The following is a 26,881-nucleotide window of genomic DNA, read 5'->3' on the forward strand; positions in this document are numbered from 1 at the left end:
CTTCCACCTGCCAAGTTTCCTGTCAATCGATTCAGCAGTTTTCGAGTCTATAGGGAATAGACAGAGAGACAGACAGAAATTCATTTTTATATAAAGACAAAGTACAAATTTATAATATTAATTTTTTTTTTTCATTAGTAACTAATCACGATGATTCAAATTGCAAGATCAAAGATCGAGTTCATCAAAATCTGTTCAAATAATTCGAGTGTTCAACTTCACGACAAATTTTCATAACAAAGAATCGAGATGTTTGGCAGTCAATTCCGCGGGAATTTTAATGTTCCCGGGAAAATATAATGATTAATGTGATGCCAGTTTCTAAGTCAAAATGGGATTTTTATCGATATTTTTAATTTTGATTGAATCAGAATAAATAAATCATTGTTTGATTCATACATAATTTCATCAAAAATCGAAATGAATTAACAAAGATAACAATCCGAGAAAAAAAATCATCGAAAAAAACGAGTTAAATGTTTAAAAGTTGTTTTAAATAATAACTTGGATGATGATTTTGAGCATGTTTTAGTTTTATTTGATTTTTAATAGTTTTTGATAGTTTCAGTCATTAATTTACTATAACAAAACAAGAAATAAATGTAATAAATAGAAAAAATCTTGCGTTAAGCACGTTTTAAACTAAATTTTCAAATCCATTCAATAAGCTTTAATAATCATAATAGATAGGATTTCAATCATTGGGAGGTTTTATAATCTTTCATAAAATGGAATTTAAAAAAAACACATAACATGCTCATGAATATGTTTGCCTAATAATTTAAATTTCATGGCATCACGAATCCTTTAATTATCTTGATTGAATTACAGTGATTTAAAAGATGCAAGATAAGAAAAGGAATGATATGGATTCTGAGCGATGATTCCAAGATTCATAGTGAAAAGAATTCCTGAAATCTTGAATAGTCTGGCGTTTAGTCTGAGTTTAATTCTTGGGATTATTAGTTTGAATCTACTCTACATAGTTCACAACTTTTGGAAACTGCTTTGAACTAAATCTTGAGTGTTTTTTTTTTTTTTTTTTTTGGAAGGCCCTCATGAGTCGGGGGGTACGGAAATATTGCCTCACTCTTAATCTGGCAAAGAATTTCAAATTTTTGGAGACTGATGACTTAAATTTTCTTTTAACTTGAAGTCCGACAATATGAAAAATTATTAAAGCAATAAATTTGTGAAGCAGTTAAATTGTTGTGATGTTAAAATCAAGTAGTTTGCTCAAAATTTAATTATAAATTCAAGTCTAAAAACATAAGGTTAGATTGCTCTTCTAAAAGACAATAAAACTTAATTTCTTGGGATCTCAAATCTACCAAATGGCAATGGCAGAGGCTCAAACAAAACCAGTGAAAAATTTCAACAATGTGTAATCCGGTAAAAGCTGTTTTTGGGATGAAACGGTCGGTCTTTTTTAAGGACCACCATCCTCGAACAGCCCAAAACAGGACTTCCGGAATGTGTAAACCTTTTCCTCATTGTTAACGGTGCCGGGAAAAACATGACAACAAGTACAAACCTTCCGGGGAGCCGCCTTTATTCATCATGGTGGATTTTAAGGTTCGTCTTTTTTCTCTTTTGTCCTGAATCACATCACCTCCGTCATCTTTGCCTTCTTTTGGGACGATTTGATGCGACGATGGCTCGTGTCATGGCAACAAAGTTGTATTTGTATCTGAAAAAAAAACCGGGAACGGTCACATCAACTAAGAGGAAAAAATTCTTTTCCCAGGCTCAGACACACATTCACACATATTGATTTCCCCACAGTTTCCAATTCAGGGCATTCCGCCACAAACATTCAACCCAAAACATTCGGGGACGGATGAGTGAGGAACATTCTTTATTTTGCGCCGATTTTCCGCCGCTCTTACTTGGTACTATTGTGCCACTCAACGAAACGGTTTGACAATGTCATTCTCGGAAGTCAACAGCACGGAACAACAACGTTTCAAGGAAGCGGAAGAGGGCTCGACGACTACCGTCGGATGATGATCGATTGTTTGGGAACACAAATTTTAAAACTGATTAAATTTTGAACCCAAAGCTGCTTCAAAAAGTGAATCTTGAATTCGATTAGATGAAATTTACCAAATTTAAACCTCTGTTTACACAATTTTGTTGAATTCTGTCATTGTAAGATCATTGAACAGAGAATGTTTATTATTCCAAACGACTCAATATGTTCATTAGACCGCTGCAAACTTTGAATGAAAATTTTAAATTTATACATTTTTACACGTCCCCTAACTTTTTTTTGTTGTTTTTATTGCCACAAAAAGCAATGAAAATTTTTGAAGCGAATCAATCAGTCCTGAATTAGCGCAACGAGTTTTTATTTTGTATGGAAATTTATATGAGAAAGCAAAATTTTTCAATCAAAAATCGCCAGAGATGTACTGAAAGTTCTCAAAAAGTTTATCATCGGATTTAAAATATTCCTTGATCCTTCCAGTTTATTTTATGTAAATAAACATTAAACCTAACTTCTTCGTCAGAAAAAATATTCGATGTTATGCAAATAGAAAAATTTCAGAATATATTTTTAATTAATTTGAGCGTTTTTTACCAGGCTGTTTAGCCATAGGATGAAAATAAAATATTGCAAAAAAGGGGCTTTGCATTTGTTGATTTACCTAACCTTGACAAAAATATTTCTTGAAGTTTGTGAAAGTTCTAGCTAGCAAAACCTGCCATTTTTGAATAATTTTCGTTGAATTCCTGTTTTATTATGTAATGGTTATAATTTTTTTTCAAAAAAGACTTAGCTTCTTCTCATGTAAAATTAAACTTAAGAATTTGCAAAAATAGTAAATGAAGCCAAACTATATATCAAGCTTGTTTAATGCCGTTTTCGTTTTCTCCACAAGCACGGGGCAAAACTTTTTCTGAATAAACAAACAGAATCGTTACCCGTGACGATGCAAATATATGGTTGCTATACTCACACCTTTGTTTACCCCCAACACTGATAACTTTTAAGGGGTGCAACCGCCTGCTTGAGGTTTAAATTTCGGGCAAAACTAGTGGAATTTGAATTAATAAACGAACATAATAACAGCAGCTAGGGCAAAACTCGTGGGTAACTAGGTTGCCACTGCCAATAAACGAAAACACTATAAGTTTTCTGGATTATTTAATGTGCAACAATTTCTTCTACAATACAAATTTTCATACGAAATTGAAACTCGTTGCACTAATTCAGGAACCATCTCATATTTCACACAGGTGCATGGTTAAGGTTGCCAGATTGTTGGAATGGCTAGGGAAGAATAACATCCAAGTGTTAAATTCCCATAAAACAAAAAGTTGTCAGATTGCCCAATTTTATCCGGGTTTGTCCGAATATTTAACACAGAATTTGACAAAAGTCCGGTACGGCCAGGTTGCCCGAATTTTATTAAAAAAAAAGCCAGGATACAGACCGGATTGACTCACTTTATTTGCCAAAAGAGAACAAAAAAAAACAAATTGTGTTGTAGAAATTTTACATTTATGCATCTGAAACGAATTTTTTTGAGCAAGTTTTATTGAAATAATCATGAAAGGTATTTTGGAAGGCTAAAATACAATATAAAAACTGCTAATGAATTTAGACGAAGAACATTTTTTTTCGAGTTTTTTCTTGATTTGTGTTGAGTAATTCCCGAATTTTGACCAAATTTGCCTGGATATTGTCCAGATTTTATAAATGAAATACCAGGATTTTACCAGATTTTTAGATCAAATAGCCCGAAATTGTCCGGCCTGGGTACGTGCTGAAAAAATTCTGGCAACCTTAATATAACTGAAACAAGGACAAAAGATTTGGAAACATTGGAAGATTTTTTTCTACATTCCCACTATTATTCAAATGTTTTCATTGGATTTTTGATTCTAATTTTGAATCATGATTTTTTCTCTTTTTCAACTTCTGATTTTGATTTAGCCAAACATTAAAATTTTTAATAAAACTTTGAATCAAAGTTTTCGGCATATCACATCTTACGTTTTCATCTCACTTCTCTCGTCTCACGTCTTAACTCTCACTTCTCAGGTCCCACGTCTCACTTCTCAGGTCATACTTCTCATATCTTGAGTTTAACCCCTCACGCTTCACGACTCACGTCTCAAGTTTCACGTCTCAAGTCTCACGTCTCACGTCTCACGTCTCACGTCTCACGTCTCACGTCTCACGTCTCACGTCTCACGTCTCACGTCTCACGTCTCACGTCTCACGTCTCACGTCTCACGTCTCACGTCTCAACTCTCACGTCTCAAGTCTCACGTCTCAATTCTCAAGTCTCACATCTCAAGTCTTATGTCTCACGTCTCAAATCTCACGTCTAAAGTCTCACATTCCAAGTCTCACGTTTCAAGTCCTATGTCTCAAGTGTCACGTATCAAGTCTCAAGTCTCACGTCTCAAGTCTGACGTCTCAAGTCTGACGTCTCAAGTCTCACGTATCAAGTCTCACGTCTCAAGTCTCACGTCTCAAATCTCACGTCTCAAGTCTCACCTCTCAGGTATCACGTCTCAAGTCTCACGTCTCAAGTCTCACGTCTCAAATCTCACGTCTCAAGTCTCATGTCTCAAGTCTCTCGTCTCAAGTCTCACGTCGCAAGTCTCAAATCTCATGCCTCAAGTCTCACGTCTCACGTCTCACGTCTCATGTCTCAACTCTCAAGTCTCAAGTCTCATGTCTCACGTCTCACATCTCAAGCCTCATGTCTTACGTCTCAAGTCTGACGTCTCCTCAAGTCTCACATCTCAAGTCTCACGTCTCAAGTCTCACGCCTCTAGTCTCACGTCTCTAGTCTCACGTCTCTAGTCTCACGTCTCTAGTCTCACGTCTCAAGTCTCACGTCTCAAGTCTCATGTCTCACGTCTCATGTCTCACATCTCAAGTCTCATGTCTCACGGCTCAAGTATCACGTCTCAAGTCTCACGTATCAAGTCTCACGTCTCAAGTCTCACGTTTCAAGTCTTACGTCTCAAGTCTCACGTTTCAAGTCTCAAATCTCATGCCTCAAGGCTCACGTCTCAACTCTCACGTCTCAAATCTCACGTATCAAGTCTCAAGTCTCAAGTCTCAAATCTCACGTTTCAAGTCTCACGTCTCAAGTCTCACGTCTCACGTCTCACGTCTCTAGTCTAACGTCTCTAGTCTCACATATCAAGTCTCAAGTCTCAAGTCTCACGTCTCACGTTTCAATTTCTACCTCTTACGTCTCACTTTTTACGTCACATTTCTCACTTCCAACGTCTTACTTCTAACGTCTAACTTCTAACGTCTTACTTTTAACATATTACTTCTAACGTCTCATTTCTCACGTCTCACTTCTCATGTCTAGTATCTCACTTCTAACATCTCATGACTCTTTCTCACGTCTCACGATTTATACTCATATGTCATATATCAGGTCCCATTTCCTGGGTTTCAGGTGTCAGATCTAAGGTCCCAGATCTCAAGTTGCATGTCTTATGGTCTCAAATATCAGATTATCCGAATAAGCACATTTTTATTATGAAAATTCATTAAAACTACGATTTATACAACTTTTCCAAATAAAAATTTTCATATCTTCCAAATTTCGTATGTATTTGTATTCTTCTTCCCTCTTTCCTCAATCGTTTTGAAGCTTCACACAGGTTCGACAACGGGATTTATGAAGTTTATATGCATGTGATTCGATTTCAAAGTACCATAGAGTTAATTACCCAGCAAACATGAAATCGTATCAGAAATGATGACTTTAAGTCGTTTACAATGGTGTTGCGAATCGCAATTCTAACTGCATAGTGAAAAGATCGTATAAAATGTCGTCTGAAGTCAGTTCAAATCGGATATGACAGAAGGTCCGAATTTTTAAATGATTTTGATCCCGCGTGAGCTTCAAGTGAGAAAATCATCGGTACGTTCTCTCTGCAACCAGCAGTGCATCCAGATTGCTTAAAATCAGATGGAAATTGATTTAAATCGATCAATGAGAGAACTGGAAAATATTGTCGCTGGCAACGATTTGAAGGCTATATGAGCGAAATCTTGCGCTCTCTTGCATTCTTCCGATAGGTACGAATAAGGTGTCGGATAACGCCCTATTGTTGTAGTTTTCGTCGCTTTAGAAAAAAATAAAGTTTATGTATGTATATAACCTCCACTGTGGTAGGTAAATGCTGCTTTTTCAACTTTCATACGATCATTTTAGGGCCCTCCCAACGGTTCAGGCGTAAATATTGGTTTTAAGTATACCAGTTTAAGCACAATTTGAAATTTTAGAATCGGCTAAAACACCCACTCCCCACCGGTGTAGGAGCAAATTTAAAACGGAAACACTTTCATTGCAGACACTCAATAATTGAGAAGAAAAAACCCATTTTATTAGAAAAATTGCATAAGTTTTGAGTTTCACGATTAATTGTCTTAAAATTAATTCTACGAATATTCTTTTTGACAGAACAATGATTTCATCTATTCTACCAGGATTACATAAATTTAAAAGCAAACATGACTACACAACGAGGAAAAAAGCTCAATTGAAACAATTCTTCAATTAATTCAATCAAATTGCTTTGAATCAATGGAATAAGGTTTTGTTAAAATGAATTCGTCGAGCCCAAATGAAAAGCTTTTTATTTAATTATATTTAATCGAGAATAATGTGACATCTATTATTTATACTTGGTATGGTTTTTATTAACATCTATTCTCAATTTATGTTACGTATAGGCTGGTTGAAGCGAAAAAAAACATTCAAATAATATCTAAAAAGAAACTATTATCACACCCAATGTTACCCAAACATGTGTGAAAGAAATCATTGTTGGCTAAAATTTTCTCACCGTGAACTAAATCGGTCTGTCGTATATTTTGAAATCCCGTTCCAAATTTGCATGAATTTGGAACAAAGGCGTATAACTGTTGGGAATTTTGAAATCGATAACTGTGCTAAAACAGCAATTTACGCCACCGGTGCCAGCCGAAATGTTTTAGCGTGGTCGAAAACCGTATTTTGCATCTACCGTTGGGACAGCCCTTATAATGTATATAAATATCATCATTCCAAATTTACAGCACCATACGGTGGCCCACGTGTTATATCAATCATGACTACAGTAATCCAGCCTTTTTTTCTTTTTTCCAATGACTTGAGTGCGTTGTGTCAATTGTGTTGAACAAACTTTTACACACAACGCACACATACACTTGTCGATGAGCGGAAATTGTGAGGTGAAGTGTGCGCGCTCTAAGATGAGTGAAAACCCTAATGTATAAATTGATTCAATCAACTTGTGCCTGTCAAACGCCGCGCCGAAAAAGAAATGTTCGCAAACCCACTCTTAGTCTAAGTGGATTGGAAGCTAGTCGAGGAGGGAAGTTCTTGTGAAAGGGTTTTTCCTTAAATCTGAGCCCAAGATTGGGCGAATCCTGAGATCAATACAGGAAAAAGTTATGTAACCTGACAGGAAGATGTCTGTTAGAAGATAGACAGTTTCTAAATTTGCCTCGGTAATATTTATTTTAAAAAATTCAGAGAAAACTAGTTTGCAATGAATAAAATAACAGAAGTTGGAGATTCGTTTAAAATCACTTACGTTGAAACTCGTGCAAGAATATTTTATGCACTTTCCAGAAAACCAACCATCGGCAACTCAATTAAAAGTTTCCCGCACTTCCTTCGAAGGAAGTGCCAGATTTGGAAGAGTAGAGGAAAAGAAAACTCTTCTAATGGAAACTTTGGGGTGAAAATGGATTAGTAGTGCTTTTTTCATTCTGTCTACAACTATCCGGTATCTGGTAAAGTCTCGAAATTGCATCACCCTTGAAGATTTTTTTGGGCTCTGATTGACAGATTACGGTTTTTATTTCTAGCGGAACCCTTGTGAAAGCAATTTTAGCTTCAGGGTTTCAATTTCATTATTGAAAGTTGCAAATTTTGATACTCTATGGACATTTCGAAACAGTTGATTTGTGCTACTACTTTGCTACTAAGGCTACTTTGTGTTTCAACAAAATCTGTATTTAGTTTCTTTACACAAAGTTGTTCTGTAGCCTACTTAAAGGCGATTATTTTATCTGCTTTCATTAAAATATAATATTGGTTGAGCAGATTCAGGCGTTTTCTAACAGACTGACAAAAAAATACCACCGTCAAACAAACGTGGTTCGGAGAAAGAAGCTTTCCTCGAGACAGACGTTATGTTATAACGCCTTATTTTATCAAATGTATCCCCCAAGCTCTGGAAGGAAAAGTCTACCTTTCGTCACACTATCGTCGGTCGTTGGGAAGTGATAGCTCAATAGGAAACGTCAATTTTCATTGCTCCGGAACAGGAAAAGCGAATGATACAGCAAATTCTCTACTAGCTTCTGCCTTCGGCTATCTCTCTGACAGTTTTCCGTTAGGCAGATATTCGCATTTCATCTTTACCAGTTTTTCACTCTCGTTTTTCAGTTGACGTTTAAAAAGTTTAGAACTATTTTGTATCTTTGAAGATTCAAACTTTCGTTTATCTTAAATACATTTTTCTGAAAATGGAAATCTAAAATTTTCCAGAATCTCCAATTTAAGCCTAAAATAGGATCCCTCGCCCTAGGAGTGATATTTTTGCCTGCCACAGTCAGTGTTGAAATTGTATACATTTTCATTTCAGACAGGCCACAGAATGACAAAACGGACGATGGAACACGAACGAATGACGGCTGAATTTAGTTCCAGCTCCCTGCTCTCTGTCCAACGGTTGATGGTTATGAATGGTCGATGACGACGATTCAATGCTACTCCTGGAGATTTTTGCTGACGCGCGCTGCCAGCCGTTAGTTATAGAATTATAGCACCCGATCTATAGCCTACAGCAGGAAATGGAGACTGATTTTTATGCTCCAGTACCTGCATCGAATTCATTATATCAAATTGCTGGTCTGGTGGAAGGGGAAGGCTTTATATTTTTATAATAAAAAAGCACTATTTCAAGAATATTTTGAGCAAAATATGTGTCATTTGAAGGAAATTCTTTTACGAGTAAAAAATCTTTTGAACGACACATCGAGAATATAATAAATGCCTAAATTTATACTATTTAATCGAGGAATAACATGTAATACACTGAAGGAATTTTTAATATATTTTTTACAAGAAAAATCTTATAAAAATTGTTAAATAATAAATACAATAATTTAAACGTGCAAAAATGCAAAAAAAAAACTAACACATTGGTTTGTCTGTGACATTTGGCTTGTGAAGTTTTTTCTGTTAATAAAGTTCAATCAATGTTTTATGTTGTTGGGCTAAATTTTCAAAGCTTTTTACTCTAGATTTAAGAAAATTGCACTATTAAAAATGCATGATAGAAACTTTGTACCCGGAACTTTTAAGGTTTTACACGGAAAAAATTGCTTCAAAAAAAAAACAAACCCAGTTTAATAAACTCAGATGAAGTCAGTTGTTAGGGGATTCGAGGGATCAAACCGCACAAAGCTTGTATCAATATTTGTCCACGTTGACGGTACGGTTAACCAATTCCTAACCAAAATGTGGACAGATTTTGTTTTGTTTTTTTTTTTCGTTGGATCCCCTAAGTAAATATTCCATGACATGTCAGCCGGCCATTGATGGCTGGTTTGTCTTTGCTTTGGATCCTATTTGGATAATTATGTTTGGCGCGTTTTGGATGCATTTCATTTGCGTCTACTAAGCTCATCCTTTAGCCACAATCTGTTGACATTGGAACGCGTTTGACTAGACGAATTTTGGTTATGTTTGGATTGCTGCCAATGTCATGTATCTAAACAGAGACTGATAAATTTCCTGCTGGATTCCGTCTCCAGCAGCCATGATATTTTATTTAGGCACCAATTTTCGCATTGACCCATCTCATCGAATCTAATAAATCTTTGCACCCCATCGCTTTCTGAAATGAGCTGTAAAATTGTAACGAATAACGATATGGAACGAGTAGACATTTGTAATTGAATCAGGCCTCATACTCAGGAAGTGTGAGGCAATTTTGATATCTTCCCATCAATCTCGTGCTGCTGGCGGCACGTGGAAGTAGCGAGTTTTCCCCATTTCCCGTGTCGGATGAATGAGAGATCGAAAGTTTTCCGGAACTGATTTCACTCTGATTTGAATTAGAAAAGCTCGACAGAAAATTGGAAAGTTCAAGCATCAGACTGCGTGTTCATCGCACGACATCGAGTATGAGCTTTCGGGCAAGCTTTCATCGAAAAAACATAAAGCTGCGCAGGATCTGAAACTTTCGACGAAAGTTTTTCAAGCTTTTATCCTTAAGCGGGTTGTGATTAGATTGGTTCAATTGTATTCGATATTTTTTAAATAATGGTTTTTTATATGTTTTTTATTTTTTAAATAAACAAAATTACAAAAAATTAACATTTGAAAAACTCTACAAAATTGACAAAAATGACAGAATCGACAAAAATTACAAAAAATGACAAGAATGACATGAATGAAAAAAAAAAAAACAAAAATGTTAAAAATGACAAAATGTCAAAAATGACAAAATGACAAAAATAACAAAAATGACAAAAATGACAAAAATGACAAAAATGACAAAAATGACAAAAATGACAAAAATGACAAAAATGACAAAAATGACAAAAATGACAAAAATGACAAAAATGACAAAAATGACAAAAATGACAAAAATGACAAAAATGACAAAAATGACAAAAATGACAAAAATGACAAAAATGACAAAAATGACAAAAATGACAAAAATGACAAAAATGACAAAAATGACAAAAATGACAAAAATGACAAAAATGACAAAAATGACAAAAATGACAAAAATGACAAAAATGACAAAAATGACAAAAATGACAAAAATGACAAAAATGACAAAAATGACAAAAATCACAAAAATAAGAAAAATGAAAAAAATGACAAAAATGACAAATATGACAAAAATGACAAAAATGACAAAAATGACAGAAATGGCAGAAATGACAAAAATGACAAAAATGACAAATATGACAAAAATGACAAAAATGACAAAAATGACAGAAATGGCAGAAATGACAAAAATGACAAAAATGACAAAAATGACAAAAATAACAAAAATGATAAAAATGACAGAAAATAACACAAATGACAAAAATGACAAAAATGACAAAAATGACAAAAATGACAAAAATGACAAAAATGACAAAAATGACAAAAATGACAAAAATGACAAAAATGACAAAAATGACAAAAATGACAAAAATGACAAAAATGACAAAAATGACAAAAATGACAAAAATGACAAAAATGACAAAAATGACAAAAATGACAAAAATGACAAAAATGACAAAAATGACAAAAATGACAAAAATGACAAAAATGACAAAAATGACAAAAATGACAAAAATGACAAAAATGACAAAAATGACAAAAATGACAAAAATGACAAAAATGACAAAAATAACAAAAATGACAAAAATGACAAAAATGACAAAAATGGCAAAAATGACAAAAATGACAAAAATGACAAAAATGACAAAAATGACAAAAATGACAAAAATGACAAAAATGACAAAAATGACAAAAATGACAAAAATGACAAAAATGACAAAAATGACAAAAATGACAAAAATGACAAAAATGACAAAAACGACAAAAATGACAAAAATGATAAAAATGATAAAAATGACAAAAATGACAAAAAATGACAAATATGACAAAAATGACAAAAATGACAAAAATGACAAAAATGACAAAAATGACAAAAATGCCAAAAATGCCCAAAATGCCAAAAATGACAAAAATGACAAAAATGACAAAAATGACAAAAATGACAAAAATGACAAAAATGACAAAAATGACAAAAATGACAAAAATGACAAAAATAACAAAAATGACAGAAATGACAAAAATGAAAATTATGACAAAAATAAAAAGCAAAAATGACAAAAGTGATAATAATGACAAAAATGACACAAATGACAAAAATAGCAAAAATGACCGAAATGGCAGAAATCATTGTCCCTTACTGTTCCTAAATATGTGGAAAAAGATGCTTGATTTGATGATTGGATTTCATATTATTTTTTTTTCTGCGAAAACCTTTATTGTATTCACTTATAATTCAAAAGATTTGAATTCAACTTCTTTAATTTCTTAACAATATTCTTAAATTCTTAGTGACGCACTTTTTCTCCGTGCTAATCGATGATTGATCATTTGACATCAACGTGGCGCTAGCGTCGCTTGAACGAATAAAAAATGACAGCGCTTTGTTTTGTTGCCATTTTTCGTCGTCGGCGGAGAAAGTGACAAGCAAAAATTGTGTGAACCCTCGAAAAAGGTTGTGTTGTGGCTGCTAGAAATTCATTTTCCGTGATTTTATTCTGTTCGGTGCTAAATGGAATATATCTGAACCCTTGGCTAGCCATTCAGTTGCGTGAATCCGTGGGTAACCTTAGTATTTTCGTAACAAGTAGAGTAGGTTGCTGTCGTTTGTCAATTTCCGGTCGCCGTCAATCGTCTTGGAAATCAAGCAGAAAAAAGCAAACATCATGAGCACCACAGTTCCAGCTATCTGCAAGGATCTGGACGGGGACGACCGCTGGCTGAGCATCCACAAGCGCTTCCTGCAGGAGTGCAAGGAACGGGATCCGGACGTGATGTTCATTGGGGACTGTATTCTGGAGTCGTTACAGTTCACCGATTTCTGGAACAGCCATTTCGTGCCGATGCATTGTCTAAATTTTAGCATACGCAACGATCGGATCCAGAATGTGCTCTGGAGGTTGCAGAACGGGGAGCTGGAAAGTGTCCGGCCCAAGGTGGTGGTGCTGCACGTGGGAACCAATAACATTAGCGAAAGCGCCGAAGAGGTGTGCGAAGGGCTGCTGCAACTGGTGGCCACCGTGAGGGGCAAGCTGCCGGAGGCTTACATCGTTCTTCCGGTGAGAAACCTTTCAGAATTTTTATTTGAAAAATCGAAATAACTCTCTTTTCTGTATTATAGCTGAAATTTATCTATTAGGATGATTGTAAAATTATTATTCTTTATATCGGATTTGGTTCGACAACGTTTCGATAATTAAACGTCGATTTCCAAACCTCTGATTGAACTTCATATTTGAAATGTCATTAAATTTTATTCAAATTGAGTTCATTTCAACATTTAACTTTTGAAAATAATCCGTTGGTATGTTGCATTCAAAATCATGCAGTTGCATAAAGAAAGGCGTTTTATATTCGTAATTATGAAAATGTTTAAGCTTAGATTTGATAGTATAGCTTCGGGCGTTCTCTTAGTGCAACCAGAATACAATATCAAACTTCATTTGTTATTTCAATTTGTTATTTGACTGACCTTTGTCTGATTCCAAACTTAAATTTCACACCGTTTAAAATTGGTCTGACAAAATTATGACGTTTGAATGAAAATTTTGTCAAGTTTATTTCGACAGTTTCTCCACAGCGATGCTATGGTTTTTTCGAGTTTTGTTTCGCTGGAAATAATTCATGATTTTTTAAGAATTGAACGTTAAAAGCAGAAAGACTTTGTTTATAAGCCGTTTTTTTTTAAGTGCGGAACAAACATAAGGTCAAGTTTTTGCTGCACATTTCCAAAAAGCCTTAACTTGGTCATAAATCTCAGTTGCTGACCTTAGAAATTTAGTGTTGAATGCTATATTTATACATTTGGCAACAAAATGATGTAACCAAGAAAAAAGCTCAGCATCAATTTGTTTATTTACCGTATACAGTTAGGAAAAAAAAATATGCGGACTGATTCTAATTAAGTCCTTTAAAACTGTTATGAAGTCCGGAAAACTAAGTTAACTTTAAGTTATTAAAGTGTTCAAACCATTTCATTTCATCAGAATCGAGAGCGACAAAAGTGGATAATCGTATGATAAAAAAGTGTTAAATGTTATTATAATTCATTGCAAAATATATTAATAGATAAAGAAAAGGCCTGGATACGGGAAAAAAAAGGAATTGAATATTCGTAGTATAAGACCTTTAAATAAGAGAGGGAAGCCTATCACACGACCAGAAAACAACCTCACATTTTCAGCTATCGATCTAGCATTAGCTACAGTAGTACTTGCTGGTAAAATGAACTGTTAATAAATGAGACAGATTTATAATCTGATCACTCATTAATAGAATGCAATCTTTTTGATTACAATAAATTAGACAATAACAAAACTATAAACTTAATTAATAAATACAAAATCAAAATCAAAAAACAGAAACAATCTTACTAAAAAAGATTAAAAACAAGCGAATACAAATTTAAAAATAAAAATTATGAATTATCGGAAAAGGATCCTTGCTAAAATCAACCAGAAAACTCCAGTCAATCACATGTGGAAAATTCTCAAGACTATAGAAGAAAACATATAACAAAATGAAAACCTAGAACTAATTACAGACGAAAAATTAGCAAATAATTTCAAGGACACTAATTTTGAAAAAAAAACAAACATAGAAAAATTCTAATCTAATAACTTTGAAGCAAATGAAGAAAAATACGCGGATTAGTAGATATAAACAGAAAGAAGGTGAGTAAGGATTCGGTTCCTACCGTAACCAGACTTTTTCGAGCAAGTTTTATTCTAGCACGTATTCCGCCATGTTGGAGCATCAAAGTGAGCTCCATCGTCTGCTCTGGGCGTTATCTTAATTTTTTTTCCTCTTTTTCCAGCTTTAAGATTGAAACGAACTGATTTATTATAAAATTGGGAGCTTAAGGGCACCTCCGTGGGCATGGTAAGAGGCTCATTTATATCACTTTGATATAAATGGGTATGCCTTGTCGCGCAAGATCTTAAAGAATCGAATAGTGATAGTATCACACCAGATCTTGCGAACACGAACGGATCTCTGATGAACACCAGTGAAACGGAACCTACGTGTTGGCCCCACGGCTTTAAACAAACGTCTTACCAGTGTTCAATATGGTCCGATCAGTATTGATTGTTTGACCTGATATAATTTTTCATACAATTTGTTTAATAAAGTTTTATATTTCAGCTCCGGTATTCTGTAGGTCCAGATGTGTCCCCGTATCCTAGTCTGTAATGGGTCACGGGTTAATAACTGTTCAATGTGTTACTAGGCAAGGTAAAGGTAGTAGTATTCGTCTCCCCAATGCTCTAGTAAGTGTGCATTTGCGGTTTATGAATTTCGAAGGATTATTCTTAAATCAAGCAATTTACAAGAACTAGAGGCTCATTGGATCAGAATGCTTTTTGGACAGTTTCCTGTTAACAATAATTCTTTCTCGTTTCAACGCTTTTTGGTAGATTCGTCTATTGTTCGGTTAGGCTTGAAATTCAATTAAGGTAGTCGAAGAAAGATGTTACGATTTTGAAAAACAATAATATAAAGGCAGTCCAGGAAGATAATATTGGGAATTAAAAATAGAAGTGTTATTTCTTTCAACCGAAACAGATTGAGGAAAGTTGCTCTGAGAAGATGTTCAGAGTTAGCGATGATGCTTTAGAGGAACAGCATTGTCATTAGTAGTATGGTCTTGTTTGGTTATTTATCAATTATTTTATTGTTTGTGTAACGTAGATTTTTTTAACAATTGCTGCAGTGATAAACACCTTTTAATGGAGATTCTGTTTTATGGTATCCAAGCTGTTAATATAATTACAGAGTAGCCACACATTTGTTTTGAATCTCTAAAGACTTACTCATTTGTAAATATTTTTATACGCCAATCTATGCTAATCTCAAGAGAAAACTATCATGGGCTCAAAGTTTTTGAATCGAGTAAGGTTAGGTGACAGGTAGGGCCCAACATAACACTATTCACTGTGACAACAAACCTCAGTCCTACAAAGGCTACTATTTGTTGCTCACTTCACATGACACAATACTACTCACTGTGACAACAAAATTCAAACATTGCTCACTTCACATGACACAATATTACTCACTGTGACAACAAAACTCAGCCCTACAAAGGCTATTATTTGTTGCTCACTTTACACGATACAATACTTTTCAGTGTGACAACAAAATTCAAACATTGCGCACTTCAGATGGCACAATACTACTCACTGTGACAACAAAACTAAGCCCTACAAAGGCTACAATTTGCTGCTCACTTCACATGACACAATAATACTCACCGTGACAACAAAACTCAGCCCTACAAAGGCTACTATTTGTTGCTCACTTCACATGACACAATACTACTCACTGTGACAACAAAATTCAAACATTGCTCACTTCACATGACACAATACTACTCACTGTGACAACAAAACTCAGCCCTACAAAGGCTACTACTTGTTGCTCACTTTACACGATACAATGCTTTTCAGTGTGACAACAACATTCAAACATTGCGCACTTCAGATGGCACAATACTACTCACTGTGACAACAAAACTCAGCCCTACAAAGGCTACTATTTGTTGCTCACTTCACATGACACAATATTACTCACTGTGACAACAAAATTCAAACATTGCTCACTTCACATGACACAATATTACTCACTGTGACAACAAAACTCAGCCCTACAAAGGCTATTATTTGTTGCTCACTTCAGACGACACAATACTACTTAATATCACGACGAATCCAGCAAACAAACCAAACCAAAGCTACTATTTGTTGCTCACTTCACATGACACAGTGTTACACATTTACACATTATACAACTGATATAAAATACCCCCGCTCGCAATACGGCTCATTGGCAAGCCCAGCCCTGGTTCGCCAGGGTTTGACTTGTCAGAGAGCAACCGGAGTTTAAATGAGACACATTCTAAATCCGCCCGGTGTATTGCGGTCTCCTCCCAATCCTACCCATTTCATTTACCTAGCTTTCCCCCGCGGTGAGTAATTTTGGCCTCAAAAGGGCCGTGTGATTTCTCATAAAGCTGCCGCATGAAAAAAAAAAAAATTGGGAGCTTAAGGGCACCTGAAAAATTTTAATAGGTTCAACATAAATGACTTGGTAGTAACCGTTCAAGACTGAATGATTACTTAACCAAATTTTTATACAAGTTCCATGTTTTTTACTTTTTTTTAATTGACGCTTTAACCTCAGAGGTCTTTCGCGTCTTTTTTGTAAAATAATATGGAAAATTTACAATTATTACAAAACCAATTTCTCAAGCCTACTTCACAAAAGTTTGAATTAATTTGTGTCTTTCAAAAAACTAATCACTAATTTTTCTTTACGATCCTCATTCGTTAATATGTCTTCTATCGAGTTTCCCAAATTAAGCTTTTTTATTTTACTGAGCATGGAACATTCAAGGAAAATATGGTAGATAGTCAAACGAGTTTTACAACTACCACAAAGAGGGGGATCAGAATAGGGGGTGAAAAGGAATTCATGGGTTAAACGATTATGTCCGATTCTCAGCCTAGTTAACACTTTCTATTCAATGTTATTGCTACGGATCGATCTATATGCGCACAGGGTGGCCTTCAACTGGGATAGGATCGATAATTTTTTTTCACTGATGGCTCAAACACGCTAATATTTGCATATTTTCAGACAGTCAAGCAGCAATATGGGCTCTGAAAGCATGCAATGTGCAATTCAAAGCTGGTGTGGGATTGTATTAATGCTTTGAATCAATTATCAAGCCAAAGTCAAGTGAACCTATTTTGAGTTCCCGGCCACTGCACTGTTGTATAGAAGGAAATGAAAAAGCGGATGCACTCGTTAGGAAGGGATCTGAAAAGCGCATGACTAGCCCTGAAACTTTCTGTGGAGTATCTACTTGTGCTCTTACAACTAAATTGAAAAAATGGGAGAACTCAAAGTTCGAATTAAGATGGCTTGTAGCCATCGGTGCTAGGCAATCTAAAAGATTCATAAAGCCCGATTCCAAGAAAACTTGTGAACTTCTAAGTCTATCGAAAAGGGATCTTAAAACAATTACAGACCTTTTAACAGAGCACTGTCCATGCAATAACTACTGTGGCATCCTGAATAGAATAGAAAACCCACGTAGTCAGAAGAGTACGAGAGACTATAAATAGCGCGCAGCAACGAGAGCAGCGTCTCAGGCTGGAGAGAACCGTCGTTCAGTATAAACGGAGATAATCATATTGGCGATCCTGCCAGAAGTCAACACTTGCTTCTCCACTTGAAAGAGTTTAGTATGGTGTTGATAAGATAGAGAGCTAGAACATTGTGCCAGGATGGTGCGTAGGCCAGGAGGCGTATTTCGATTCCCAAAGCGAGCGATGCGTATTGCGAGATGAAAGTTGTGTGCTTCCGAATGTGAGCGGCGTTAGAGTCGTTGGTTTTTTTTAAACTAAGTTGCCTAAAGTGACATAGTGTTGTTAAGCTCAGGGTAGTATTATTGGTTTTGAATCGATGCAGTCGGGTTAAGCCCATGACCAAAGATATTCTATTCTATCAAGATACCCGGCTGAATAGTTTTTCGAACAAGTAGTCTGGACATCAACTCTTTGTTTACAGTGCTGCCACCAGCGAAAAAGTCTTCAAGCTTTCATCTTGCATTCAAGCTTGCAAACACGAAAAACCAAACAACCAAGGTGTGCATATATAGAAGGGGACACCGTATCGAATTCCCGAATCATGTTGGTTTTGCAACTGTGAACTCTATGGAGTTTGTTGAAAAATTGATCTGTTCAGTTTAAGGCCGATATTCATAGAATCTCAGATTTAAAAAGGAATACGGTCAGACAAGCGGCCATCAGAGGAGCAAAACTACCTAATTTAGAATTATTATCATGTTTTTTAAGCAGTCATTGGTCATAGCATAGACCGCAGAATTTAACTAAAGTAAAAATTCATATCGAAAGGTCCTGTGATTTCATATTTCGTTTTATTTCGAACATTTTCTCCTTTCAACTAAACAAATATAATTGAAGAACCAAGGAAGAAGTGCATACGGTTCTTGGGATCATTCTGACCAGATGTTCCTGCAGATGGTTTTTCATTGATGATTGATCATGTTGATATAGGCAGCTCCAATTTGCAAACTAAATTCAAATTAATAAGAATGAAATAAATGGAAATGCTGCATCGTCAGCTGCAGCTCGGCGAAGAACGAATCCTTTGGTGGCTTATCACAGATAACTGCCCATATTCGCATATGAGTCCCATGTGCATTTTCATCGTTTTTGAGTTATCGATGAAAAACGCTTCGTTGTGCTCCAATTTACCAATAAAACAAGTTTTTGTTCGAAGTTTGTTCTCAAAATTTCGAAAAAAAATATGACCCCTGATGTGTCCCATGTGAAAAATATTCGCATATGAGTCCCATGACCAAAATTCAGCGCCAGAGCTTACAATTGAAGGAAAGGATAGATAGAAAATGAAGTAAATCAATTATTTAATGCTTAAAACATTAATTTACATAAAAAATGATCGTTAAGTAGCAAAATGATTCCGAAGAAATCTGGTTCATAGTCACAAAAAACATTAATAAGTAACAGGTTAATTCTACCAAAATTATTTTTTCGACAAAAATCAACCGATGAACAACGCTTTATAGATCAGTCTTCGGTCAGGATGGATCCTTCGTGGGAGATTTCGACGATCTAATGTGTGATCGGTAGGTGGTACTTGAAGTGTTGTTTCGGTAACAGAATAACAAACTTTTTTCATTACTTTTTTTATATGCACAACAATATCAATACCACTGTTTTCGTTTATTACCTAGGAAGATTTTCCCGGAAGAAATCTCCTTCTTTGTCTTGAATCCAGCAGACTTTTGGTCGGTGTTATCCACGTATCCGTAACACGCATTGAATTAAATGATGATGATGTCTTATAAATTCGCAGCAATTTCACACGAATGAAAACAAAGTTTTGGAAAAACACATCCCACTTGACGAAAAAACCTTGATTGAAATCAATTTGGAATCAAGATCTTTCGAAAATTTTCTTCCGTCATCAAAAAGAATGGTAAACAAATGGAAAAAATATGTTAGAAAAGTACTTGCCACTTGCCGATAACTTTAGCACCAGAGACTCATTTGCGAATAATCTCTGATCGAGGGTTAAGAATATTCGCATATGAGTCACATGAGTGTTTTATTGAAATTTCTCCGTAATTACTAGTTAGTATTAGCGCAAAAGTAAACAAAAGTATTCTTTGAAATGTTTTCTATCCGAACTATTGATAGGTTTTGCCAACAAACGATGCATACGATTGTTTTCATGAAAACAAGTTTCAAACTTTACAAGCGTTTTTCTCGGTTTGCAGTTTTTACACATGGGACTCATATGCGAATAGGGGCAGATAAGCTCTTGTAGGTGTTTTGTAATATTTTTTTAAGTTCTTTATACCGGCGACGGCACAAGGTTTCCGAGAACTTGAACGAATGATGTCCATGAGCAAATACATTCGGAAGCAATCCTACATTTGGAACGATGTTCCAGGTAAGGGTCGTCGTCACGTTCTGGTGATCCCTGAAAAACAAAATTAAATTTTCCGATCATAAACCAAATTTTTCTAAAAAGTTAAAATTTCACCTGAACCATTGCCATCGTCCCAGAAGTAGTACCTGGTGATCATGTTCTTGAAGTCCAGCGGAGCGTTTTCGCCTCGCAGAATGATTTTGTCCCACAGGACCATCTGATTGAGCTCCTTCTGTTCCGTCTGCGACTCGGCCGTCCGATACAGGAATAGCTGCTTCACACTTTAGTTGAACAATAGAGTGCCCCAAATGACCCGACTTTTGAAAAAGTTATACGCTGCAGGCTAAAATTGATCATTGGCCTAGTACAAGATCTCATGCCAAATTTGGGCCAGATCGGATCACGTTTAGGGGTCGCTCAACGAACCTGAAGTTTGTATGGGATTTTGAGACATTTTGTTCGGGAGAAACATGAAAAACCAGTTTTTCATCAATAACTTTGGTTCCCGTCGGCCGATGTCTTTCAAAAACGGGTTTTCGTAAAGCCTAAATTATGAAAAATATTTCATCCCAAGACTTCATTTCGATAAAAGTTAAGATAAAAAAGTTATAAGGCTTCAAAAATGGGCTAGCTTTTTTAACGGTGGTATTCAGCACTGTTAATGAGGCGTCAATATGTTCTACCGCCTCTGCTCATTAATAGTGATGAATACCATCCTTAAAAAAGTTAACCCATTTTCAAAGCCTTATAGCTTTCTTATCTTAACTCTAATTGAAATGCAGTCTTCGGATGACATATTTTTCATAATTTAGGCTTTAAGAAAACCCGGTTTTGAAAGAAATCGGCCGACGGGAACCAAAGTTATTGATGAAAAACTGGTTTTTCATGTTTCTCCCGAACAAAATGTCTCAAAATCTCATACAAACTTCAGGCTCGTTGAGCGACCCCTAAACGTGATCCGATCTGGCCCAAATTTGGCATGAGATCTTGTACTAGGCCTAGGATCAATTTTAACCTGCAGCGCATAACATTTCACAGGTTTTGAATTTCCCATACAAATTTGGGGCAGTCTATTGAACAATCTATTTAGAACGGTTTTGAGATCAAACGTCAGGAAGCCCAGATCATTATTTTCCCGGGAGACGCTGATCTGCCAGATCTAATCGAAACTCGAAGAAACGAATCACGACACGGAGCTTTCATCGATTGTGGTGTAAACAAAAAATCCAAAGCATGCTGTTAAAATTTTCGAATTAATGGTTAAAGTCTTATTCGTCAATATTATTTTGGCGCTAGTGTTTTGTCCCAAAAATTTCTCAGAAGCCGATAGTACCTGGCATAACACAAAAAGAAGACAAAACACTAGTCGAGTAAAGCCAGGACAGTGTAATTATTTGATAAAAAATGCAGTCGGGTTAATCCCAAGGCGCCTGAGCCGAGTAAAAGCTAACGCCTGGTGAAGAAAATAATTTAAAACGGAAGGCGATGAAATACCAAAAAAGCTGATGATGATCATCGATGAAAAATAGAGAGGTCAAACTCAAAAAATTAGCACAAAAATGTGATCCCTAGAAGGATGAAGAAAATGAAAATAATAAAGAAAAAAATGAACGTTAAAAGAAAATTGGAAAATAGATTAGATATCTAGTGATGTGCTCAAGAGAAAAAAGTAGGAAGAGAATTTTTTTTAATAAAAACAAACGGAATTTGCAGATTTATTTGGGATTAATATTTTCATCAGTTTATGAGATATAAATAGCGAGCAGCAACGAGAGCAGCGTCTCAGGCTGGAGAGAACCGTCGTTCAGTATAAACGGAGATTATCACAACTACATCTTACATACAATAGGCAAACTTAATGGGCGACTGTGGATATATTATGATGCATCGACTGCACTAATTGCACTAAAAAACCCGAATCTAATAATCATAACTACGGAAATCCAAAACAGAATAGAAAATTTTATAAAAGAAAATATCATCATGCCCAAATTCTACGCGTATCGAGCAGGTTTTTCAACCATCGATTGCATAAACCACCTAAACTCATTTTGGAAGCTAAAAGAGAAAAAAAAAAGGATTTTAAGACTTATCTACAGCCTTCGACTCAGTTGAAACAAAAAAATTACATAAAATCTTAGACGACATGAAATTACCTACAAACATTACATTTTGGTTGGAACAACAATTACAATCCAAAGATTTTCTTGAAACAGAAAACAGTAGGTACTATTTTAAAAGAAAATAACCATAGTCTTCCTGAGGGTTGTCCTTTGTCGCCAACTCTCTTTAACTTGTATACGAAAGATCTACACAGCATTAACGATACGAGTAAATCAATATTACAATTAGCGGAAGATAGATGAACAAATACATATAAAAATATTTAGTATTTCATTCAAACAAGTGAACAATCATAAATACTTAAGTTACATGATTAATCAAAAACCATCTAACAAAACACATAAATGATCGAAATAACAAAATTGAAACGAGAATCAACGTACTCAAAATAATAAGTAAGAAAAAAGAAGGTGCTCATTCACAGACTACTCTCAAGATCAATAAAGCCATTGTAAGATCTCAGATTGACTACGGCATCACAATTTACGGTAACACAATGAAATCGAATTTAAAAAAAAAATAAATACTACATTTGACAAATCACGTAGAACATGTTTGAGACTTCTAAAATCAACCCCCATCAAAGCGTTATACGCCGAAGCGGGTGAAACGTATTTAAAAAAAAGCACAACGGCTAGCAAAAAAAAATTTAAAAGCATTCTCAAAAAAATCAATTGTAGAAAATAGGAAAAATCTTAGAAATGAATGTTACTATGAAGGTTACTCTTTTAGAAATTTCAGCCTATCTAACAACTACTTGGTTTTTCGAACAGCTCCCAATCAACACTTCTCATTTAAAATATCGAATAAACATGTTCCGCTAGAAAGACTACCGTGGGAGATCCAATGATCGCGTATTTTCAACATAAATCATTATTTTCTCTGAAAATCAACAACGAAATACTGATTTTTCATATTTTATTATTACCTAAGAGAAGGAAGAGGAAAAGGTCCCTTCAAAATTCAGTAACACATGTAAGCGTCAGATTACACTTCCAACGAGATTTGAAAGATTGTTTGCGTTAAATATAAATTTTGTGCTAAGCTCTCTCTCTCTCTCTTCTAAACTTAGCCCTCTGTTGTCCGACGCAAGCACTCTTCTAAAAACCATCTTTGTGTAAAAACTGAAGACTGGTGGAAAATTCTAATTCAATCATGTTTTTAAATTTTAAGAATTGTTAGGCCAGCCGTGGTAATTTTGTCACCATCGCAGTACCACTTTTTTTAGCCGTCGGCAGCCATTTTATTCCAAGGGGAAGAGATTCTGGAAATTTCTGGGACTCAACCCACTCTGAAAATTACGCCCAAAGTTATCAAGGTCACCTTCGGATCTAGCAGTTTGGATAAGCAGGCCTCGGGCCACATAAGAACATGTACTTTAGTGTTGCTCTAAATCTATAAAACAACGAAATCCCGGTACAGAAATAATCTGAAGCGAAACTACGAAAACAATTCAATTCGCAATTCTGTAAGAAGCTCAAAGTTACTTTCCTAAACGAATAAAATACCCACAGATTGAAAGCTTGCAAATGCATCAGGTTTCCCAAAGGTATTTGCCTGAAGTCCTAACTACGAGCTAATCTCTCATCGCTAAAACAACTATAATCGATTAAAAGCGCTCAATTAAAATTAGTTAGTCATTCAAAGGTATTCTGGGTTACTAATGGGGTAAACTGACCACTATACTATCGAGGAAATCTTAAAAATTATGCTTTCAAAGGATTACAAACTTATGAACTTACTAATAACTGGATTAATATTTACTTTTAGACACTGCTACCGCGTGGCCACCAGCCAAACCCGCTGCGAGACAAAAACGCCCAGGTCAACGCACTCCTCAAGGAACGCTGCATCGGCATGAACCGGGTCCAGATCGTGTGCGTCGATGGCGGCCTAATACAGAGCGACGGCACCATCAGCCATCACGACATGTTCGACTATTTGAACCTCACCAACATGGGCTCCAAGAAGGTGTTCGAACCGGTCTGGGACCTGCTGCACCAGATCCTTACCGAGAACGAGAAGGAACGGGATCTGACCCCGTCCGAGTGAGATCCGGAATAGGTTTTCTGTTAGCCGGTTTTTGCGTTTTTGGTAACTGTTCATTTTTCGGCGGCAGGGATGATCTCGGGAAGGCGGGGTTTGAGACGGTCATCGGATTTTGTGCATTCCACCATTACTCGTATGTTTTTGTGTTTGATTCCCTTCGTTCTGAAGTTCGGGGTCCTTTTGGGCCTTTCCGGACCGGGACCGGTTTGAAAATGTCCGCTCTACCAAATCATTTTGAACAATATTTATTGATTGTAAGTTGATAAGAGATAAAGTTATGTAACTTAATATTAATTTCTCCATATTATTTTTGTTTATATCATCAGAAGTATTCGAAGAAAGTTGTCAATGTACGTTTTAAAATGTTAAAATTATTGGTTTAAATTGTGAAGAATTATCTGATTATCATTGCCTTAACAACTTTCTCCCTGTACATGACATTGCCCGTACTAAACAGTTTTCTCATTTGAGCGAGCTCGATTCGTTGGTAATAAAACATTCCTTATGGTAGCAGAGTAGTTTTGACGGTAGTTTTATAGGCAAACAAATATCGTTAAAAAAGGAAAAACAGAAAAACGTAACTGATTATCATTCCAATTTACCTCACTGAGACTAGAGCCAGCTAGTAATTTCAAAGCCGTATTTCACATACAGAAACATTCTCAATGCAAACGAAAAGTACTAATTGATTAATCAAAACGAAAACTTGATAACACATTGATAAACGAAAAAAAAAGTTTAAAGTAGCAAACACTGAAAAAAAGAACACAGGATCTCAAGATAAAACGGTTGACTTTACTCGTATTGAATCATTCAATAATTCAACATTTGAAAAAGAGTTTTACTCGGTATTACTATCCTATTAAGTAAAACAAATCATACAAGTTGTATTTAGTTGGCACTCGAGTAAATTCTTAGTAATAAATTTTAACTTATTTTAAAATTAAGTTTACACTAAAAACAATACAAACTTTGGCGACATTTATAATTGGCAATTCAAATCAATGATAATTCCTTTGAAAATTCAATTTAGGGCCTCTAGGTGCCAACTGAATAAAACAAAGTATCACATTCGAAATCGACTATTCCTAGAACGTACTAAAATGTTTAACAAAAAAAAAAAAAAAAAAAAAAACAATAATAAATTGAAACCTGTGTTGTAGCACAGATTTCTTATCCAGAACTGCAATTAAGTGATTCAATTGTTAAGCCTGATTTCAAACCCACACTTACTTACACACTGATAAAACGTAATCCCTTACTGATGATAAAGTTAGACCTTTAAAAACAAAAAATAACTTATTGATAAAAGGATAATAAACTAAACCTTAACGCTACTGACGTCAAAAGATTGAAAGTTGAAAGCCTACACCCAAAGATAAAGAAAAGAATGAAATTAATGGAAAAAAATCAATAAAGAAATAAGCGTGATGCGTAGTCCCCAATGGCTTTTTTTTGGTCCCTTGAACGGTAATATTTTGTTTGAAGTTCTCGGTACAGCAAAATTCCGGAACAAAAAGGAATACCAACGCGTGGATTAGCTTTTTGTAGATGGCGCTAGATGTGACAAATTACCTGTATGTGCTAGAAGATGTGCGAGAGAAATGAAGAAACCCTCGAAAGGATCGCCTTACGGGAGCTTTGATGGATATTATACACCGATAAAACATTATTCTAGAATTATTAAGGCAAGAAATTGACCCCCCAAGGAAATAAAGCTGTTCCGCTATTAGTTTTTTGCGTTGTTGATCAATCCGAAAGTTGTCCTTCATTTAAAACTAGCTTAGTATCAAGTTTAAGGTAAAGAATCTGATATTTTAATTTTGGAAGCAAACAGGTACCGACTAGGTGTCAATTAACAGGAAAAAAAACAGTTAACAGCAAATAAAATGCCTACGATTGCTAAATAACACCCTCGAAACAACAGACAGATTACGCGTCTGCGATACCTAATGTGATAGCAATCACATTATACGCATCACTTCTTCTTCCATTATCCTTATAGATGTGTGGAATCTTAAGATTTTCTAAGGTTTAGGTGTTATGCTCATCTCGTTCGGGCTCCCGCCCGATTTGATTCATTCCATTTTATCACGCTAGCCGGGCACTTTTATTACCTGTCGGGGCGGGAGCTTATTAATAAAATGTGTCTGACTGAATGTGTATAGCAGCACCAGCAGATAAAGGCTTTTATTCTCGCTTTTGGCTAGCCTTACCTGCTGCAGCATTGATTTATGGACTCGAACACGTGGCTAGTGTAATAAACAAAACTAAGTTTCCGGTGATGGATGGTCTTTTCCTTGTTGGGATAAGTGAAAGTTTTAGTATTCAAAGAGGCATGTGCTGTTAAGCCAAATTTAGATTCGAATCTTTTC

At 35.4% G+C, this 26,881-nt stretch overlaps 2 protein-coding genes across 2 annotated transcripts; one reads left to right on the forward strand and one right to left on the reverse strand.

Moving 5' to 3' along the window:
• The first annotated feature begins 12,263 nt into the window (after positions 1–12,263).
• Positions 12,264–26,238, forward strand: LOC129751977 (platelet-activating factor acetylhydrolase IB subunit beta homolog). Its single transcript, XM_055747773.1, has 2 exons — positions 12,264–12,907; positions 24,228–26,238. The coding sequence occupies exons 1-2, from the start codon at positions 12,515–12,517 to the stop codon at positions 24,507–24,509; spliced, it is 675 nt and encodes a 224-aa protein (XP_055603748.1). The 5' UTR covers positions 12,264–12,514; the 3' UTR covers positions 24,510–26,238.
• LOC129739474 (signal peptidase complex subunit 3-like) lies at positions 14,990–23,822 on the reverse strand. The gene is made up of 5 exons (XM_055730949.1): positions 23,760–23,822; positions 21,401–21,492; positions 20,453–20,614; positions 20,262–20,390; positions 14,990–15,035 (listed from the first exon to the last, which is right to left on the reverse strand). Exons 1-5 carry the CDS (start codon positions 23,820–23,822, stop codon positions 14,990–14,992), a joined length of 492 nt encoding a protein of 163 aa, XP_055586924.1.
• Positions 26,239–26,881: the final 643 nt, after the last annotated feature.

Source organism: Uranotaenia lowii, chromosome 1 (assembly GCF_029784155.1).
Source record: "Uranotaenia lowii strain MFRU-FL chromosome 1, ASM2978415v1, whole genome shotgun sequence".
Taxonomy (NCBI): Eukaryota; Metazoa; Arthropoda; class Insecta; order Diptera; family Culicidae; genus Uranotaenia; species Uranotaenia lowii.

What these genes read in the sequence shown, in the direction of transcription:
- LOC129751977 (XM_055747773.1), top strand. Translation starts at nt 12,515, where the DNA reads ATGAGCACCACAGTTCCAGCTATCTGCAAGGATCTGGACGGGGACGAC. An exon ending in AGGCTTACATCGTTCTTCCG is followed by an intron (nt 12,908 to 24,227) that starts GTGAGAAACCTT and finishes ATTTACTTTTAG; the next exon opens with ACACTGCTACCGCGTGGCCA.
- LOC129739474 (XM_055730949.1), bottom strand. Translation starts at nt 23,822, where the DNA reads ATGTGGCCCGAGGCCTGCTTATCCAAACTGCTAGATCCGAAGGTGACC. An exon ending in TGACCTTGATAACTTTGGGC is followed by an intron (nt 21,493 to 23,759) that starts GTAATTTTCAGA and finishes AGTTTCGATTAG; the next exon opens with ATCTGGCAGATCAGCGTCTC. An exon ending in AATAGATTGTTCAATAGACT is followed by an intron (nt 20,615 to 21,400) that starts GCCCCAAATTTG and finishes GTTCAACTAAAG; the next exon opens with TGTGAAGCAGCTATTCCTGT.